Source organism: Phaethon lepturus, unplaced genomic scaffold (genome assembly GCF_000687285.1).
Source record: "Phaethon lepturus isolate BGI_N335 unplaced genomic scaffold, ASM68728v1 scaffold6865, whole genome shotgun sequence".
In the NCBI taxonomy this organism is placed as follows: Eukaryota; Metazoa; Chordata; class Aves; order Phaethontiformes; family Phaethontidae; genus Phaethon; species Phaethon lepturus.
In genome coordinates, this window is record NW_010542552.1 from 10,132 (window position 1) to 30,316 (window position 20,185).

At 42.2% G+C, this 20,185-nt stretch overlaps 1 protein-coding gene across 1 annotated transcript in view; it reads right to left on the minus strand.

Annotated features, from left to right (window-relative positions):
• Positions 1–914: 914 nt before the first annotated feature.
• Positions 915–20,185, minus strand: part of PCCB (propionyl CoA carboxylase, beta polypeptide) — a 23,761-nt gene continuing 4,490 nt past the window's right edge. Inside the window, exons 3-14 of the mRNA XM_010288058.1 lie at positions 20,095–20,151; positions 16,657–16,770; positions 14,985–15,095; positions 14,553–14,661; positions 13,503–13,623; positions 9,519–9,600; positions 7,090–7,213; positions 5,647–5,754; positions 3,814–3,914; positions 2,529–2,627; positions 2,211–2,304; positions 915–1,171 (exon numbers count right to left, since the gene is read on the minus strand). Coding sequence (XP_010286360.1) covers positions 1,050–1,171; positions 2,211–2,304; positions 2,529–2,627; positions 3,814–3,914; positions 5,647–5,754; positions 7,090–7,213; positions 9,519–9,600; positions 13,503–13,623; positions 14,553–14,661; positions 14,985–15,095; positions 16,657–16,770; positions 20,095–20,151 — 1,242 coding nt within the window. The 3' untranslated portion in view covers positions 915–1,049. The remainder of the gene's footprint in view (positions 1,172–2,210; positions 2,305–2,528; positions 2,628–3,813; positions 3,915–5,646; positions 5,755–7,089; positions 7,214–9,518; positions 9,601–13,502; positions 13,624–14,552; positions 14,662–14,984; positions 15,096–16,656; positions 16,771–20,094; positions 20,152–20,185) is intronic.

A 20,185-nucleotide genomic window follows, 5' to 3' on the forward strand; every position in this document is an offset into this window, starting at 1 on the left:
GACACGTGCTTGGGGAGTGAACAGAAGCAGCTGCACTGTGCAGGTAGGGTAGCTCTATTATATAGTGCTGTTAATTACTGAGGTTACTTACAACAGACAGGTCATTACAGGGCTTCACATGCTCAGGAGCTGTTTGCAGTAGCGCTAAACATGACAGTAGCCATCACTCACTACCTTCTGGGGCTGTAGTTAAAAATGCAAGTTCTAATGAACCGTGAGCACAGGGCTCAGGGCTGACCAGTAGTAATGTCTACTGCTGTGGCTCGTCCCAAGTCTGGCAAATAATTAAAAAAAAAAATTAGGCTGGAAGGGGCCTCTGGAGGTCTCTACTTCAACTCTCTGCTGAGGGAGAGAACCCCACCCTGTGCTCAGGGAGAAGAGTTTTTACATCCTACCAGAACTGCTCTCTGTCCAATCTGGGTGCATTGTCTCTTGTCCTTCAAGAGGAGGCTGAGTCCATCTTCTCTCTACCACCTACACCTGGAGGCCACCGATACTAACCTGAGACCCAGGGTTGCTACAGCCAGCACATGAAGTTGCCACTCAAGATGGCCTAGCAGAGGAACAGAACAGATTAGCCTTAGATGGGCAAAGCCTGGATTCCAGTGCCTGAAAGCCAAGCTCAGGCTTTTTCTCTCTGTGAGTCTGTGGTGCAGGGAGTCAGACTTCAAAGGTGTACCCAGGGCTCGACTTGAAGCCCCCAGGGTTCCAACTCCTCAGCAGTGAGGGGTCACTGCAGCTCTGCCCATCTGAGCCCGCTCCAGGGCCAACAGAATGAAGGAGCCAAGGGAGCATTTGACCTTGAGCGATTAGTAACGGCTTGCCTGCAGCAGGCATTGCAGCTTGTGTTGGTTATTAACCCACCAAAAAGCATTTGTAGAGACGAACTGGTAAGACCCCAAATTAAATGAGATATGTGCTATGATTTATTGATGGTCATTAGCAAGGTCAAAATGAAAAGAAATGTTTCCATTGTGAAGTAGAAAAGAGAGAGTATTTGTGTTCAGAATACTGCCATGTCTTCAGCATGGCCAAGCCCCTCCTCACACTCACAGTGGGATATTAGCGTGTTTCTTCCAGGGACTGGGCTGTGTTTTACTAGCCAGCACATCTAGGTCATGGCAGATGCGCCTGCGGGTGGTCGAAGGTTGGATGATATCATCAACAAATCCTGTAAAAAAAAAAAAAAGGCAAAACACTAAAATCCCCTGACCAACCATGAAGTGTTTGCCTCTCAACCTTCTCTGTCTAGGTTTTAATATAAATTCGCAGAATCAAAGCAGTATTTGGAATAAACAGTTCACAAATTACAAATTAACTGAAGAAAATAGTTTAAAATAGCCTGAAAAGGAAATACTCCTGTTACAATAGTTTTTAAATTAGAAACACTTGGTTTTTTTAATTTTCACAAAAGTTAGCAAGCCCAAAAGTGTGGTAAGGAGGGGGCTTTACTCACCGAGTACTGCACCTCTTTCTGCAAAGTTTTAGACATACCATCTCCTTCCATCTACTACTAGTAGTCTGATTTAAAGGTTTGGATGTGTTGATTAGAAGAGATGGCCCTCGACTTTGCACATGCAGGAGTGGGTTTCTAAATACTGTACATATTGGCTGTGCTAGGAAACAGCTTGGCTAAGTCTTCCCAGCCCTGTGGCACTATTAACAGGATTTAAATGCAGTACAAAACAAATCAAGAGTAAGCCAGCAGAGCTGACTCCAGAGTCTACAGAACTGCCTGCCAGAGCACAGATAATGCTTCAGAGCTAGTGGGAAAATTCAGAAGTAAAAACAGTGAGAAAATTTACTCCGAAGAGTCCTGGGGAACATCACTGAACTGAACTAGACTCTGTTCCTTTCTTAAGGCCACTGGTCTGCATCTAGGACTGGCAAAGAGACTGTCAAAGCACCTGTACTTTTAAGGAAAAGGCTGAGATTTGACATGCTTTCTGATACCTACAAAATGGAGAAGAGGCTTTTCAGTGCAGTCCCTATGTCTCACCAGTCTTTTTGCATCTAAAGATGTGTTTTGTGTGTAGCTGCATTCTTCCTTCACATGCCCAAGCTATGGTTAAGCGTCGCCTTTCTGACTCCCATGTAGATGTCCTGCCTAAGAAATTTCTTCGTAAGCAAAGAGCTCACTCAGGAGCTACAAATGTATCTACATGCCACAGCAAACTCCACCGGGGACACAAGGTGTGAGATAACTGTACCTCTCATGGCAGCAGGAAAGGGGTTTGCAAACTTATCCACGTATTCTGCCTCTGCATCTGCCTCTTTTCCTCTGAAAATGATCTGGACAGCACCCTAGAAAGAGAAAGTCTACAGGTCAGTGACAGTAATTCAGCCACTACAGGGGAAAGGTGTCTGCTTTACTGGCCCCTTCTCCCCACCACAGTATAGGAGCGCGCAGTCAGGTAAGCTGCTTCACCAAAAATACCAGTTGTCTTCATCTTGCTGGGCCGCCTCTGCGGAGACATAAAGATGCTGATGGCTCCTGCGCACCAGTGTGAGAGTCAGCCTGGACTTACCTTGGCACCCATCACCGCCACCTCTGCTGTAGGCCAGGCATAATTTGCATCTCCTCGTAAATGCTTTGAACTCATCACATCGTAGGCACCCCCATAGGCCTGGAACAAAAACCAAGGCATCAATTAGTGTGCAATGACCTCGGAGCAGCAATAGCCTGCATTCCTCTTGCAGCTTTTACTATTACTAAGACAAGCAAGCGGGGCTAAATTTTACCTGAAAGGTAGCAAAATGGAGATGCTCATGCTCTAACAATCTCCTAAGACTAGACATCTCTTCAACCAGAGCCACAAAAGAGCAAGGAAGGGGCTGCTGGTAACTAAGACCATTCTTGACAGCAGGTGGAGAGGAATCGGCGTGTATCTGGAACAGCAGGCCTCAACCTGCACATGCACCCAAACGAACCAGTCAGCACGCTTCTGGAATTTTCTGGGCAGGGAACGCAGCACTCTGACTCTGCAGTGCTCCACTCCGGCACTGGAAGTGGTCCAGACAGCAGTGATGAACAGATACTGCAGAGCAAACTGCAGGACAGCATGTTTCAAGGCACTGCTGAAAACTACAGCAAGGCTGCAAGCTGGGGAAGTAAAGCATGGTCATCTTCAGAGGAATCAGAGGAGGCAAAGGGACAGAAAAAGGGAAAGTTATTTTTTCCTTGTTTGCCATGATAAGTCAAAAGCCTATCAGAAAAACAAGCACAAGGGACAGACCAGCAAGGAAAAAGCAAAGCATTTTAGGACCCAGAAGGTCCCCAGAGCTTATGGTAGCATGGCGTCAGGTGCCTTACGGAAAAAGAGAAGGGAAGAAAATTAAGTAGATTACAGCAAAAGTATATGGAGGAAGAGAAACCAGGCAAGCATTAAATTGCTGACACAGCAGAAGAAAAGTGTGGTCAGCACTGGTTTTGGAAAAAGGTGACATGGCAAGAACAAAGAAGAGTGCAAGGATTTGCTGCGTGCAGACAGATGGCATGTCCTCAGCGAGACACGCTAGGTGACAGAGGACGAATACTTGACTGAAGGCGTTCTGAGAGAAAGCAGAGAGCAGAAACACACCATTTCAGAGGAGTGCAGGGACAAAAGGAATGAAGGAACTGAGGTAACAGTCTGAGAATAGAAGTGGCCTCTTGTAACCTGACATGAAGAGGTGTTGCCAGATGGGACAAACGGAGATGTGACAACGATGGAAAGCAGAAGTGGGACAGATGGACAAAGCTTCGCATAACTGAAATTGCTACTAGTAAAAACAGGAACTCGAGGAGAACGCCATGGAATCATGAGAACTTACCTTTCGAGTGATGATAGTAATTTTAGGCACAGTTGCTTCTGCAAAGGCAAACAGTAGTTTTGCACCATGACGTATGATTCCACCGTACTCCTGAGCTGTACCTACAAACCACAAATGATTTTTTTTTTTTCCACTCCAGGGAATTCACAAAAACCCCATATGCAGTTTGGCAATTGTCATCATCCATTACCGGCGGCAAACCCAACACCAACCAGAGCCACGTTAATAGCCAGGAAAAGGTAATATCCAGGCAATGTTCTCCATAAGACGCTGAGCAACCCTACGAAAAATGGCTTGCCAAAAGCAGCATGTATTTGTATGTAAGGTCACAGAATCATAACACTCACCAGCTGCTATCTTCCTAGGAACAAAATACAGTTACATCATTTTCAAGACTCCAGATGTGACTCGCAGTGGAAAAAAAACAACCTAGATTCACTGCCCCAGAAACCCGCTCTTCCAAACCCCCTTTTTTCTAGGCCATACCAAAAGGCAGCTCAGCTTCTTTCAAGCAAGCCCAAGATGATGGACCTTAACAGAGAGAGCATGAATTGCTCTGTAAGGGTTCTCACAGCAGGTGCTTCTGAGGAACGGTCATGCACAGCAGAGAGGAACGCAAGTCATCCATTTTACAGGATGTTCACCACAGCTCTGTCCCAAACACAAGCCTTGGCAACAGCAATCCCGTGTACCTTATTTCTAGGATTTCTGAAGTTCAGACCACTGGATATAACTCGACAATTACTTTCTAGCAGTTTATCCACCTACTGTCTTTTGCTTTCAGCACCTGAGATAACCTCTTAAGAGTACTTTGGGATCTTTTTAATGGATTAAAAAAAAGTAAGATTTTAAGTAAAAACTTTTGTGAGAGTTTTGTTTGGTTTTTTTTTAACAACATCTTTGGTAGTAGTCTTGGGGCTTGACTCTAATGCATCCTCCCAAGTGTAATTCACATGTCTAGTAATTTGTGCCTACACTCACAAATGTCTGTTCTGAACTGCAATTTCGGTTCTTATATTTCCCTCCAGACAGTGGGACTTGTTGAGCCTGCAGAATCTTCCAGCAGCAGCAATGGGAACAGCCACAGCATCTTATCCCACAAAGCAGACGAGCACAGCTGGATGCTCGACCTTGACCCAGAAGCTGCAGAGCACTCACAGACCCTATAATCTACTAGTCCCAGCCTTAGAGCAGAGTAGCCAGTCACTTAAAATGCTTCAAGCCTAAGCACAATTCACCTGTTATCTGAACTATTTACACTGTCACCCATGGCCAGTTAATATAAACTCTTTTCTGGCCGTAGATTGAGTCCCAAACTTGTTCTAAATTGTGGTTTTATCCAGCTACAGGATATGAATGCCTTAAATATCTCTGTGCACACCTATTACATATTATTTAATAAAGAATTAATACTACATATTAAAGCGTTTGGTCACTAACACTATGAGATGTTGTACCCCTCTGAGCTGGTGTGACAGATTCTTTCCCCTTCCCTCCTGAACCTGGAAATGAGGTGATCAACAGCCTCAAGACTTATCACTCGATCTGAAATTTCAAATGCTAATATACATAAAATGCAACAGTGACCTCAGAACACACGAACAGTGACCTCAGTGGCAGAGCCGGGCACTTTTTTCATTCTCCTGCAATTTCCTGCATATTTCAATATTCTTTTCTCATGACTGTTGTACTTAAAATCCCACTTTTTGGGACAGAAACTCTGTATTCTAAAACCTGACTTAAATATTTAAGTCCTCCCACAGAATTTTTAAAATGGGTTTTTAACACCAACACCATCCTGCAATGAGCTGAAATACAATGGGCAAGGCATACCTGGCAAAAATCCAGGAACATCCACAAAAGTAATCAGAGGTATGTTGAAAGCATCACAGAAACGCACAAAGCGGGCTCCTTTCACAGAAGAATTTATGTCTAAGCACCCTAAAGTTAAGGAAACAGAGTAAGGTGTTAATAATTCCAGTGATCTGCTAATGGCAGTAATTCGGCAGAATCCCCCTATTTTAGCTGTATTGTCTTCTTAAAACAAAAGCTTATCTGTAGATAACATGGAGATAGTCTGCCATCAATTTTTGCTGGTTTAGAACCAAGATCGGAGTACAAGCTCCATTCAACAGGCACTTATTTCATTTTTCTGACTGCTGTGCGTAGAGACCTTCTATCCCTAAAAGTAGCAGTTTAAACTATTTATATTCTAGTAATTTAGAGTCTTTTTCTATAATTTTCTCTTTGTGGTTATTTTTCAGACGAGTCATATCAAAAGGCTACAGCATTTTCCACTAAAAAAATTAAAATCCACCAAACATTAAATGGTCCACTAGTACTTTGAGAAAAATCAGCATTTTCTGTAAACACACTGCAAAGTATTTTTGTTCTGTTTCAGTGCCATTTGGAATTATATTAAGTGCGATTATATTAAACTGAAACACATTTTGTATAAAAGCATCTATGTGAAACATTAAAAATCTTTGTTAAAATGAAGAATATCAAATGAAGACTAAAGTAACATTAAAACCTGCTGTCTAGTATCTTAGTAGTCGTATCTTGTAAAGATTATGGAAGAATAAAACATCATACTGTGGGTCATCTGATTTTCCTGAACAGAAAGGCACAAAGATTAAGAACAAGGAGCAAAACAGAAAGTTCCAGTGGGTGAAAATCACTTCAGAAATTACCTAGTGAAGGAGAGAAAGCCAAGTCCCTCAACAGTTACAAAGGGTGATCTTGAATCTACATGTTGTCCTTCATAGCTACATTATTTGAGGTCAAGAGCCTCCAACTTGTGTGTCTGAAAGCTTTGCATTGTTCTAGCTATAGCAAGTTGACCAAAAAACCCAAAAGTTACCTCACCCTACAGAGGAGCTTTGGGCATCTGAACACTGTGGAAGCAAGTATGCAGTTTCCATATCATGCTTCATCCAATTAACTGCAGGCTGCTGCCAAGTGGTGCTCTCCCACCCACCCTCTTTATCTGCTCCCACCACTCCTCTTGTGCTGGATACAGCAGTCATTTAGTTACCTGTGAGCAAGATCACCCTGTTGATCCACTACAGAAATGAACAGTTTTTCAGTTTTACAACATCACAGCTGCATTACAAATGAGATTCAAGACAAAGAAAGCGGTAGAAAACCATAATGAGAATGAGCGGAGGACCCTACAAATAGCCCTAGAGAGCGTGCAAAAGAAAAGACAGAACAGAGAGGAGGCACAAACACTGTTCAAAAGCGTCACACTAGACTGGCAGAGTCAGCTCTAACCTGATGCTACTTTAGGTTGGTTGCCCACTATCCCAACGGTTCGTCCATTCATCCTAGCAAATCCAACAACGATGTTTCTGGCGTAGGAAGGCATGATCTCGAAGAACTCCCTTTCATCTGCAACCTGCAAGGGCAAGAGTTAGGCAGAGCCCTTACAAAGACAGACATAGAGATGTGTCTTTATATATACAGGCAAACACAAGATCAGTTATGTTAGTATCAGAACTTTCAAAACATTTCAGAATTAAAAAAAAAAAGGGGGGGGGGGCAGATGAGACAGGAGAAGAAAGAAGTTTTTTAGTCATCTTTGCAGCCTTCATTCCAGAAAGTAATAGTGCTGCACTTACTACCAAAACTGCCACTTCAGCTTTCCATCAGAGAACATCTTTATGCTGTTTCCTCTGTAGTGAGACTTTTTTCCTAGCTTATAACAAATTGAAACTCCAAATCAGCTGTTAGGAACATCTTCCTTGCAAATTGGCAGACTACATTTTTAAAGAACAATTTCCAGTGATAAAAACCAAATTGTGCTTCACAGAGCTCAGAAACTCTCCGTGACACATATAATATATACACTGTACTTCTTTGCAAGTTCAGAGCACTTTCTTAACAGAGGCTGTGCCCATCTCCCCCAGCGTCACTGACACTGGTGCATACAGCAGAGAACAGAGAAACGCTTTTAGCTGTGTTAGAGGAGTACGCGTGCTACAGACACGTCTAATCCAGCACCACGAATCCTTGGTAGCTGCACTTCTCTCTGGGGTTGAGGTTCCAGCGTGTGCTCTGCAAAGTGACATCCGCTGGTGTGTAAAGCAGTATCAAAATTCACTTGTTCAAAAGAGATCGTAATTATACATGGAGCAGTAGCGACACCTACACATGCCTGCTTGGTGTTTTTGACTAGAATTCCTTGTTTTCAACTGTTTACGACAACTTTGCCTAGACAGGCTGCAGTTTGGCAGTCGTTTCTGAGACCAAGGCAAATGAAAAGTTGAGAAAAAAAACAAGGAAAGAAATAAAACTACTTTAATAATACTTAATATTCTCAAAGTCAGTGAGAGTTTGGTGTTTTCTTTTCCCAATTCACTGAAGAATTACGACAACTTTGCCTAGACAGGCTGCAGTTTGGCAGTCGTTTCTGAGACCAAGGCAAATGAAAAGTTGAGAAAAAAAACAAGGAAAGAAATAAAACTACTTTAATAATACTTAATATTCTCAAAGTCAGTGAGAGAGTTTGGTGTTTTCCCAATTCACTGAAGAATTTTTTTTAAATGCCACCTTTTCACTTGGAACAGGTAGTACTGAAATTCAGAATGTAAGAAACCAGAGATGAAAAGCATCCCGAGCTTGCTTTCTGCACCAAAATGAGCCTAAATGCAGCCAGTTGCAGACTGAAACGTGTTAGCTGAATGAGCATGTGGGGAGAAGTGGCCAAATATAATAGCAAGAGGGAGAAATTTGTACAGGTCCTACAAATGCAGCTGAACTCCGCCCCACCATCTGTATGTGCTGCCCACGGAATTGGAGTTAGGCCTAGCTTCAGCATCCACCTCAGAACCCTGGCACATCTGCCACTCAGCATCTGCATGGTAGAAGCCACAGCTGGAAATGTTCAACATTTGGACTCTCAGGGTGGCTCTACAGGGGCTGTAACAGATTCACGTGATAAAACTTTCACAACCATGTTCTTTGCCCAAGCCCTTACAATGTATTAATATGTTAAAACTGCAAAAGTGAAGTACTCGAGGTTAGGCAACAGAACTACCAGCGTTGCCTGTGCTGCTTTAATAAAACCTCCATTACTGATACACAGCAACACTGGCCTTCAGGTTTTTCAAAAAACACTAAGACATTTCCTTCCCTGACACCCTCCCAGGAGATCTGCCTCACTTAACGAAACGTTAACAGTGGAGTTTCCAAGCTTCCGAGTGCTCAACTTGTAATTAAAAAAAATATATATATTCTTGTACTGACCGTGTACATAGCTGTCCCGTAGAGTAAATAGAGAAGGGTAAATGCTCTCTATGTAGTTTACTACCTTTTATAAAAAGAAGTGACAGAATTGAAGACTAATAACAAGGTGCAGGGAAGAGGTAAGTGATAGAACTCAAGACGAGGAGGGGGTAGTATTTGACCCCAGAGAGAAAAATGCATTACAGCATCTCTCATCTGCAGTTACACATGCACCACAAAGCAGCTTATCCTGTAAACAAATCGCAGGACTCCTCTCCTCTGCTAAAACCGTTTTTTCCTGCAGTTTTTGCTGGCCCTGCATTCATGGGTACTACACAGGCAAGAATCCTAACTTGTGAAGACTAAAAAAAAAAATACTCTCTTCAGTGCCATTCTATTGGTTTCTTTCAATTACTCACACACAGAATATAATATATACCTATTAGTCTCAACAATGCTCAGACTGGCAGACTTACAGAGTGTATGATATCCAACATATCGTAGGCTTTAGTAGATTCAGTCGGGACAACTGTGTCCAGCTCAGGAACCAAACGATCACTGCAGAAAATAAGTAAGTGTGAGCAACATTTATAGATCAGACAAACACCAAGACCAAAAGCTCGGGTAAGCAATTCCACCTCTCCGAGACTTCATGGAAACTGCTTCTCAAACACAGAGAGAAGAAACAGGCCTCTCTGTCTCAGCTAGTTGTGCCTCAGGCCACTGAGCCCTCAGGCACCAGAAGGACAGATCTCTTCCTGAAGATGTCTCTTCCACAGGCACCTCTGCTCCCAAGACCAGCTCCTAGAAATAGCATTCCTCCACTTTGATGAGAAGCAGCTGGCACTACACACGCAGAGTATCAGCAGGGAACTGCAGAGGCAGGCCAGTGCTACAAACGGCAAGGCTGCAGGGGGCACAGGTGACACCATGCTGGGGCACAGGTCAGGGAAAAGGGTTTGGTGGACCAACTGTCAAGGGGCAGAAGCAGAAGAGCCTTGCTCAGCCAGCAGCTCCAGTCCTCAGGCTGGACGGGCAAAACGGTTTCTCCCAACGGCATTGAGCAAGGTTTCCTGTCATGTACCTAGATCCTTTCCCTGCCCACGTTGTGCACTTGTGAGTTTGAATACGCTTAACTGTAGGAAGTTTTTCCACGCTTATTTCCCCTGTCACTAGACAAGCAGAGATTCATGGGTGGGGAAAACACATCCGCTCCCAGCTTCTGCCCTTTAACGGCCGTGTTCAAAGAATCTTTGCTGTTACACTGCTGAACTCAACAATGCTGCACTTCACATGCAGCTTCACTTTTAACAAAAGTGCTGCTCCCCTGTTCGCAGCTGACGCTATCAGTTACCTCCATCTTTGATCATATTCACTTTGTTAAGGACCTACAAGTGTTAGCGTTCACTAGGTCTTTGGATTCATTCACAGTCCCAATGCGGAGGGGGGTCAGTTTTTATGAGTCACCACTGAGAAGGCTGCAGGGAGTATTGTATTTGTGCTATTCCATAAAAATACAGATCTGTATTTGTCATAAATGGTGTTTCTGCAGAGTTCTTACTGAATTACTATTTTAACAGTGCCATGATTCAGTACATTTATAACAAAAAAAACAAAAGGCTCTAGACCCTCAATTTATACCCGAAGTGATCTGCAGTTTGTCAAAATCAGGCAAAAACTAATAATGCAAGCACCAGGGCAGTCTCTGGGCTCGCTTACATACACAGGACTACAGAGGCACAACTTGACGAGAGGGCAAGAGATACATATACTAAGAGAATAAAACTGACAGCAACACTTGAAGTATTTTTTCCACGTGATTAAGAGTATCGCATGCAAGTATTTCCATAAAACAATATAATAAAACCTTAATCTGATGAAAGCAACCAATTTTAACATAGTAAACTCCACGTTACAAAAGACTCCAAAACTTTTTCTTGTCCACAGAGTGGATGTGAATGTGCTCCAAGTTCTGTCCATCTCCCGTGGTATCTCAAAGGAGAAGGAAAGTGGAAAAATGAAATTATTGCTCCCATAAATTTACAGTGCTGTTGAGTACTAAGGGAAATTATAAACGGCATTAGAATTAATAACCACCATCAAAATGGAGACATTACCCAGGATATCACAAGTTTCAAACTCTCCTTCAAATCATCACAGATAAAGGACATCTGGAGCTCTCTAGTAGAGTCACCGGACATAAGAGGTGGAGAACCGTGTTTCTTACAGATCCCACTTGTCAGGAAGGAGCTGCTGCTCATCTGCACAGCAGTCCCCTGAAGCCTGTGACAGCTTGAGACACTCTCACCCAGATTGATACTGGTTTTCATTTGGTACAAAAGTGAAGTTGTGCTTGGTTACCAAGAATTGACAACCTCCTCCAGAAATTTCTATGCATACGTCAGGCTTTAGATAAAATTAAATGTGTTCATAGTCAAAGACACATTAAGATAAAATCACACTGTACAATATACCAAATGCAAGGAACCAGACACCCTTCAAAGGTAGGGGACATATTCACCATCAGTCAACTTGGTACTATAAGAAGCCTTGTAACTCTTTAGAACCCAGACCCCTGACATCAAAAACTCCAATCGACAGAAGTTTCAGCAACCAACATTGACATTTTTAAACACTACAAAGAACCTACCCACCTAGAGAAAAACAAAACAAACCAAAAACAAACACACACCAGTTTCTGGACTTAACAACGAAGACAAAAGTATTTTACTTTTGATTTGTGTTATTCATGGCAGTTTATTGCATCATTTTCACACCGCAAAAAGAAATAAATTACTCTAGAGGGATGGGCTTTGACCGGAGCAGCGGTAAGGATCAAACGCATCGATTCAAAGCAAAAAGAGTCTTTTAAGATACCAGTATGATTTAGGATTGTCAGTGATTCCAATGTCAGCATTAAGACCACAGATGGGAGAAATATTGGAAATACTGCTATAAAAACAGGCAAATTTAACAAATAGATCTGTCTTCACATGTACAAAAACTACTAAATTGAAGTTCTTAGTACAAATTATTGAGCATTTATTATACTGTAACCCTCCAATAATGTATCTGATGCTACGTAAAAGTTTGACTCTCTTAAGAAAATAAACTGCCTATTATGAAAGACATTGATTTAAGAAAAAAAAAAAAAAGACTGTTGTTTCTACAGTGAAATTAAAGTATGACATTCAAGTCTACAGAGGGTAATTATCCCAGTACAGTTTGCTGAATGCTTAGAAAGAACATGATAATCTCAGAGATAATCCTCCAAATTTACCAAATAATTTAAGAGATTTGCTTGGTTTGTCACTATCAAACCAGGACAGTCTTCCAGTTTAATAAACCCCTAAAGATCAATGGCTTAGAAAAAATTAGGACCAGTAACTAACTGACCTGTCTGACCATTCTCTAAAAGCAACTGGGAAATTCATTTCTCCAATAGTGAGCAGCGTATTTCAGGTACAAGAGCAGTGATTTGTAAAATTGATCCAAAGAAAACCTCCCCAAACAAACTGTTTCAAAGACACTGCAAAGAGCAGTGAAGCATGAAGAGAAGATAATCTTCCCAACTCACATGTTAAAATCTTCATGTGTGTAAGAACCACGAGACACAGATCACGCGCATCTGTAGAACTGAAAGGAACAAATTCAGGAGCAGCTCCCATACAGGAGAGGGCAACAACCTCTGATGTGTTCCCTACAGAAAGGGCTGAACTGCGAGTGCAACTGGAACTCGGTTCAGAATACTTTTGCTCCATCGACATTCTCTGTCTTTAACCCTACGAGCAAGGCTGTCTACTCAAACAGTCCCACATCGGCTCTCGGCCTGTCCCTCTAGCCCTTGGAAAAATTCTCAGATAAAATCCCAGGCAGTCGCCATTTTTTCCCTCTTAAAATGACTCAAGTCCTTCCTTTGTTATGCTGCCAACTACACAAGGACCCTGACGGACAAGTACCTAAATATGTAAAACTTTCTGCCTCCTTTGCCTCCTTGTCGCTTCCCCAGCTCACAGCTTAATGAGCAGACAGGTAACGAACAAAGCAGGGCAAGTTCTCCCTGCTTCCGTTCCCTCTTGCTTCCCCAGCTCTCAGCTTAATGAGCAGACAGGTAACTAACAAAGCAGGGCAAGTTCTCCCTGCTTCCGTTCCCTCTGCCATCTTCTGCCTCACTTGTTTCAAGGGACTGCGAGAGCCCGTCTGCACAGAGTACTTTTCCCTGTATTCTGTACACAGCCCGCGTAACACTGCTTTCAGAAAAGAAAAAAATTAGATCTACCAGTGAGCACGTATGAATGTACACGTGTGTGTTGAAACACTTCCCGTATTCACACCCCGCAATGCGGAATTATCAGCCAAGATGCCAGGCCCAAAACACTCATTTCTTTACACTCCTTGAGCCAGAGAAGCCATGAAATTCGGTGGACAGAGACCACAGATCTCAGCCAGTCTCCTCTTACCTGGGATCGTGGCATTCACAGACTGGAGCTGGATCACGGTTGCTAAGAGGTAAGTAATTAAAGAACTCTCGGAGATTAAGTAAAGCATCTATATCGTTCTCAAAGGCTCTGTGCGCGACTCCTGGAAAGAAACAGTTAAGCAGTTACTGAAATTATTTTGCAAGGTTTCACTTTCAAGTATGTGCCAGTAAAGACACAAAGAAGTAACAGCAAGAATTTTTAAACCTGAGCTATTACCAATTGGGAGCTTTAAGCCATCAAACTTGACCAACTGAAAATATCTAGAAAATGTGTGGCTGTATCAGACTTCCTCCTAAACAGGTGTGGATTCTTGATCTCGTATCTAAAATAATGTACACTGGTTTATCAGCTGTCACAGACCTAGGTGGACGCCAGCCTACTGGAATTCAATCCAGGTTACTGTGCTGCACTCAAGCTTTAGACTACAAGTGCTTTTATGAATGCTTGATCCAAGCAGCGTCTATGTAGTTTTGGTTCATCACCAGTTCAGTTCAGCTAGAACTTGAGATCCCACAGTCATTTTCAGCCTCAAGAAGATTCATGAGTCACCAAGTTTTCCCCGAGGGGAAAAGAAAAAAAGCGCTTCATCTCATACTGCCACTCAGTTTATAGTTAAGCAGTTCAATCAATTGTGTTAGTAAGCAAACAAGGGATTGTTAAGAATCTTTCAACCCATGCAAATTTCTGGACAACAAACAGAAACACTCATGCCACCCAAGTCTGCTTTGCTAAACCTTACCCTCTGACACCTTCCCACTTCTAGAATCTTTTGTGGATTTGCCATCTTCTCTTCCAAATCCCAGAACTCTCCCATGCTCCTGCTTTTCCTATTTTGTTCTTCATTACCAAAAAGGACCAGCAAGAAAGCCCTGCACAGGGTAAGATCCTGTGCTTAAGCAGAGTTTTATCACTTAGACTCAAGTGAAGCCCAAAAGTACAAAAATCTCTATTAGATAATCAGATGTTTCGCTAGAACAATTGTCATTTACTTTGAAGAACGACTGGTATGTTGAACTACCCAGTTCTCACCAGATACAGCAGTGTGCGTCTTCGCACCCCCAAGCTGCTCTTGGGTGACATCTTCATTGGTAACAGACTTAACTACATCTGGACCAGTGATGAATAGATAGGATGTATCCTGGGGGAGGGAAAAAAGCAAAACCACACTGTAAATGCTAGACCCAAGCTGAAAGCACCCAAGGAAAAGCCACAGTCTCTAGAGACTCTCCCTACTGTAGAACATATGGACAAATTTCTTGAAAATCCTTACTGCATTATATTAAAAATATACAGAAAATGCAGTTATCCACAAGTTATTTGGGAAAGTTTTTCTGGATTTTTCATGAAAAATAAGCTTAATCCAAAGCAGACCGTCTCAAAAAAACCCAAAACCTTCCTGTGGGGTCAGTTTGTGTCTGATCAATGTTACCAGCAGCAGGTCAGCATATATTCCACCCTTACCTTCACCATGAACGTGAAATCAGTTAAAGCAGGCGAATACACAGCTCCACCGGCACAAGGACCCATAATAAGGGAGATCTGTGGAACTACCCCAGAACACAGAACATTTCTCTGCGATAGAACAGACATACATCCAAGTTTTACCAAAAAAGTGCATCTTTAAGTCTGTGCATAGATTCTGCAAGAATTCACAATCACAAAGAGCAAAGGACAGCCTGCTCTATTTACTGGGAGACAAATAATCTGGACAGAAAGTCTTGATGCAAGCAGAACCAAAACAATTTTGTTGCTACTGTTTTGCTTCTTTCTGTTCCTGTACATTTTTATATACCATGCAATGACTGCGAAGTAAGATGGGATGCGAGACGTCAACAGATGCTGCAGGGGCAAAAACTTCACTGAGCCTGGAGAGGCAAGAAGCATATGTACCTGAAATTTGAACATATAGGTACACTATTGCTCAGAGGTAGAAGTGAGCTTTACTAACCAGCTGTGGCAGAGGTTCTTTTAAAAATCAGATTCCTGCACCAGCTTGAGTTTTACCCAATGGTGAATTACTGCTGTCCACCAGTATGAATGGCATGTTATCAAAAAGTAAAGTTTACATTGCTCATTGCCCAACTGGATTACAATTGACTTCCTTAATTGTTCAACTGCATCATCCCAGATCACACTAATCCAAAAGACTGCCAGCATCTAACTTGTCATCCCACTTCCTTGCATTCCTACAGAAAGCACAATCATGTTTACGTTTTGTGCACTTACTTCAAAACTGTGTGCTTCAGTAGGCATATAAAAATAATGTAATTTCAATGGGGAAAAAAAAGATCAGCAGCGTGTCTAGAGGAATTCTTGCATTAGCCACAAAAATATTGTAAAAATATAAAACTTTCAGCAGTCCAATCAGTGCTGGATGTCCCCAAACAGTAAGGTTAACAGGTTCCACTGTACTGTGCACTGTTGTTTGAACAGAAACCTCAGATGTGTTGTCTTCCCCCCCACCCCTTCCCCTCAAACTCCGCCCCTGCCCCATCTTGACAGAACAGGCACTTGGGTACTTCTGAGTTTCTCAAGTCTTCTTCAAGTGTGTAGTGTTTGATTTACTTTAAGTCCCTCTTTCTGCAGTGGAAAACTTTCACCTCTTATCAGCTCTATTGAAAACAAAACTGCTGTGTGAAATTTTTAACATGCCTGTATTTCAGAGAAGACACGGGGGCAGCTGGTGGTGGATCACAGCCACCAGTGACCTAACAAAGCACCCTCTGAACTATGCTCACCTGTCTCAGACAAACTGATAAATACTCAAGAGAAATTACATCCCAACACAGGCAACCTATACATCAGTGTAAGTCAGAAAGTTAACTGAAAGTTAACTGTTTAAGTAAATTACCTATTCTTTCATTCTTATTACAAAGCTCACTATACAACGCAACTCCCACAGAGTTTTTCATTGAACCACAGTGGTTTACAAGGCATTACCCTTGTTTAACAGATGGGTAAATGGAACTAAAAGGCACAGTAATTTTCCCAAAGCCAAGAAGAGAACCAAGAGGACAGTCCAGGTCTCACAAGCCCTCACATAAGTTTACTTACAAATACCAACTTCAATAAAGAAAGACTTTGTCCATCTCTGTAGATGCCAAGCTTCCTGGTCATCCAGCAGCCTACTTACCAAAAATATATCTGCATAGCCAGCCAAAGACTCCACTCCCTCCTGGATACGGGCTCCTCCCGAGTCATTCAGCCCAATCACTGGTGCTCCAACCATGGCAGCTTGATCCATGACCTGGTGATGAATACAAGCTCCTCATTATTGACCTAGCTAAGCTAAATCCCAAAGCAAGCAACCCCCAAAATGTACACCCCATAGAAAAAAAATCCATACATGCCAGAATCTGAACTGCCTACGTAGCGCTCAGCTTCCCCTTTATTTGTATTAACTATCACAGTCACTAACAGCTTACAGGGGTATCATGTTTTGACTCATTCAGACTGGATGCTGAGATACACATTTAATCCCTCTCATGACCCTTAATATTTATCTGCCTTACTAGCTGTGCATCTCCATACTCACACCGCATTACCCAAACCCTGCGCTAAGTGACACAATCACAGGAGTTTGGACCAGAGAGGTCCCATCTATCTCTGTTCGTAAGAGGTCTCAACTGCACCTTAAACACTCCCTCATATATGTCTAATCCGATCCTAAAAGTTTATTGCAGTGGTGATTGTGTAATCTCCCTAAGCAGTAAACACTAATGCTTGATTATCCTTCTTAGAAGTTCTTTAAGAAGGCTAAACTGAAGCTTTCCTCTGGAAATTTAGAAACATACTTCTTTCTTGATATATAGTAGACAGGGAGAGCAATTAACTACTACTTTGCCTCTGCCTTCATAAACATTCAAGTACCTCAAACCTCCCTTCAGTCTTCATGTTTCCCTTCATGTTTCCAGACTAAGCATCAATCAATTCAGTCACACTGTTCTTTCTACATCCTAGATTTCTACATCTACATTTCCAGCCCTCTGATCATTTTGGTTACTTGCCTCAAGATCATACATAATACTCCAGCAAGGGCTTAAGTGGGAGGATTAAATTCCTTACATTCCCCACATAAAATATTCCTGCTTATCAGATCCCAGTAAAATATCTGCCATTTTCATACACTAAAGCGCTGGCATATTACATTAAGAACTGCTTTAGCTCCTAAATAATTTTCTGTAAAACTACACATTGTCAGTCAATCTCCATTCTGAATTTCAAAGTTACATTTCCCCGCCTGGTATTAGCCCCTTCAATCATTGTTACAGAATTGTATCTTATCTCAGACAATCTTTAGCTTATTAAGATTTTTAAAACTTCAGTCCTGATTTCAGAGTGCTTGAATTTTATATTGCCTAGAAACACAGTAAGCATACTCAGTCCCATTCAAATCAACAGTACCCCATAGTACCAAAATTCCAGCCTGAACATGAATCAGTGACAACTCTCTGCAGAGTTCTAAAGTGGCTTTGCTCCTACTTGCAGTCATGCAATGTAAAAGAGGGGTTCTTCATGCTTTGTGCCTGGACATCCATGTAAAAGTTGAAATATTGCCGCGGCAGACACACAGAATGACTTCACAATTTGAATACAATCTCACACTTAAAAAGCATGTGTGTGGATTGCAAACAGAAGCTCTGTGAGCCAAGAGTGGTCTTGTTTGTGGCATTATCAAATGCCTTATTTAAGAGGAGTTGAGTTGACGTTTATCGCTTCTTCCTAGAAGGCCTGTCACCCCATCAGGACAGGTTAGTGAAACAATTTCACTGCCACGTTTTGCTATTTTCCAGGGTCTTATACGTGGAATAACTATTTAGTTCAAGGCTCTTCCAGACACTGAAGTTCTTCCTAAAACACAAACCGATATGCACATTCAGACTACTGAAAATGTGTTCATTTAAGACCAGGCATTTTTTTGCCATACCAGTATTTGTAAGGAACGGTTCAGGATTCATTCGCAAAAACGCTTTTTATTCATCTCAGAGACTCAACAATTAAGACGTCTTGAGACATGACACCATAGATGCACGCATAGGCTTTGGAGTGTTCCCCACCACAAGTGGGCACATATTACTCTCAAGAGGCACGCTGAATCTCTACTGCTTCAGGGAAACCATTACAGGCACTTAATGTGGCCTGAAAGACCACACGGCTCTTCTGCAAAAGTATCTGTAGTCCAGACCTTGGGCAATCTGTAGCTTGGAGTTCTGCTTGCAAGATGCCAAATACAGGGAAAAATCCCAAATGGGAAATGATTACCACCAAAGAGGCAGATCTCCAGGAAAGTCCACCTAAGGGAGAGCAACTTCACTTCCATGTTCCATGACATCTGACATCCCTTAAGTCACTGATAAGGTTTGCAGAAGTCAAGATTGTCTTTCTCAGACAGATTTCTGCTTCTCAGAATTCAGACCGCTAAGAGAAGCAAGACAGATACCACACTGCCCAGCCAGTCTTTTTTGAGCTCTCCACTGCCCAGGCTGCAGCCTTAAAGACTCTGAGCTCAAAAGCAACCAAGGCATCCAGAGCCTTCAAACTTTGAAGCCTACCACCCACACTGATGCCAACCAAGAACAGTACCAATAAGGAAGGATTCACATTTTTTTTCTAGTTCTGCTACTCTCCCTGCTTCTTTAAAAATAAAAGATCAAAAAAAACAGTGGAAAGCATCCCAATATTCCCATACCATTACAACCCTCCCCAACACAAAGAGACACTGCAAAGCTCCCATGCAAAAGGGTAGAATGGGTAGTATCAAGTCTTTCCCAGTATCAAGACTTGGTAAAGCCAAGTAGCCATTATCCAGCCCAAAGTCTTCATGTTTTCTAGTTTTATACTTCCTCACTGCTGACAAGCCTATGCCAAAAAAGTAGTTATTTCCATCAGGAGAAAAGGCCTTGTGCACCAAAAACCATGTTTCTAATTCCATAGCAAGAAAATTCAGCAAGTTTTCACCAGCCCACACCACTGAATACTCAGGCATGAAAAAGTTCTTGTCCTCCCCACCCCTAGGATTCAAACACCAACTTTTCCAGTAAGACAAGCAGACAAATGCGAATAGCTACAAGTGCCTGATAACAGAAGCTCTAAGTATCAAGGTGACCTCCAAGTTGTGAAACTGTTTATCTTCAGATTGTTTACTTGTTACATTTGCTTTTTGTAAGTATTACATGCTTCCACATAGCACTGTTTATAGGAAAAACTCTCTCCCAAGTCACTTCACATTTCTCCAGCAGACAATGGACAACTAATTTATCTCTGTACCTCACAAGTCCCTCTTGTCTTTTGTGTATTCTGCACAGCAGAAAACGCAATTTAATTTAAACAAAGTGTGTATTACTTGGAAAAGCTCGCTCATATTGAAAAGCTTCCAAAGGGTACCTCTCTGCTCACCTGCGCTTTCACATCTTAACTGACATGAGGAGGCAGGCATTTTCAGATTGCCATGACATAACACCAGAGTCCACTAAAGTCAGTCACAAATCATTTTCTACAAAGTCATTAACACAACAGATTCAAAGACGGATGCTGACATTTTTTTGTTTTATTCTCTCCTGTGAAATATTACCTTGCAGATCTTCTGGGCATGAGCTCCAGATAAGCTGCCTCCAAATACAGTAAAATCCTGGAGGGAAAACAAATTTTCAGATTAGGGAAAG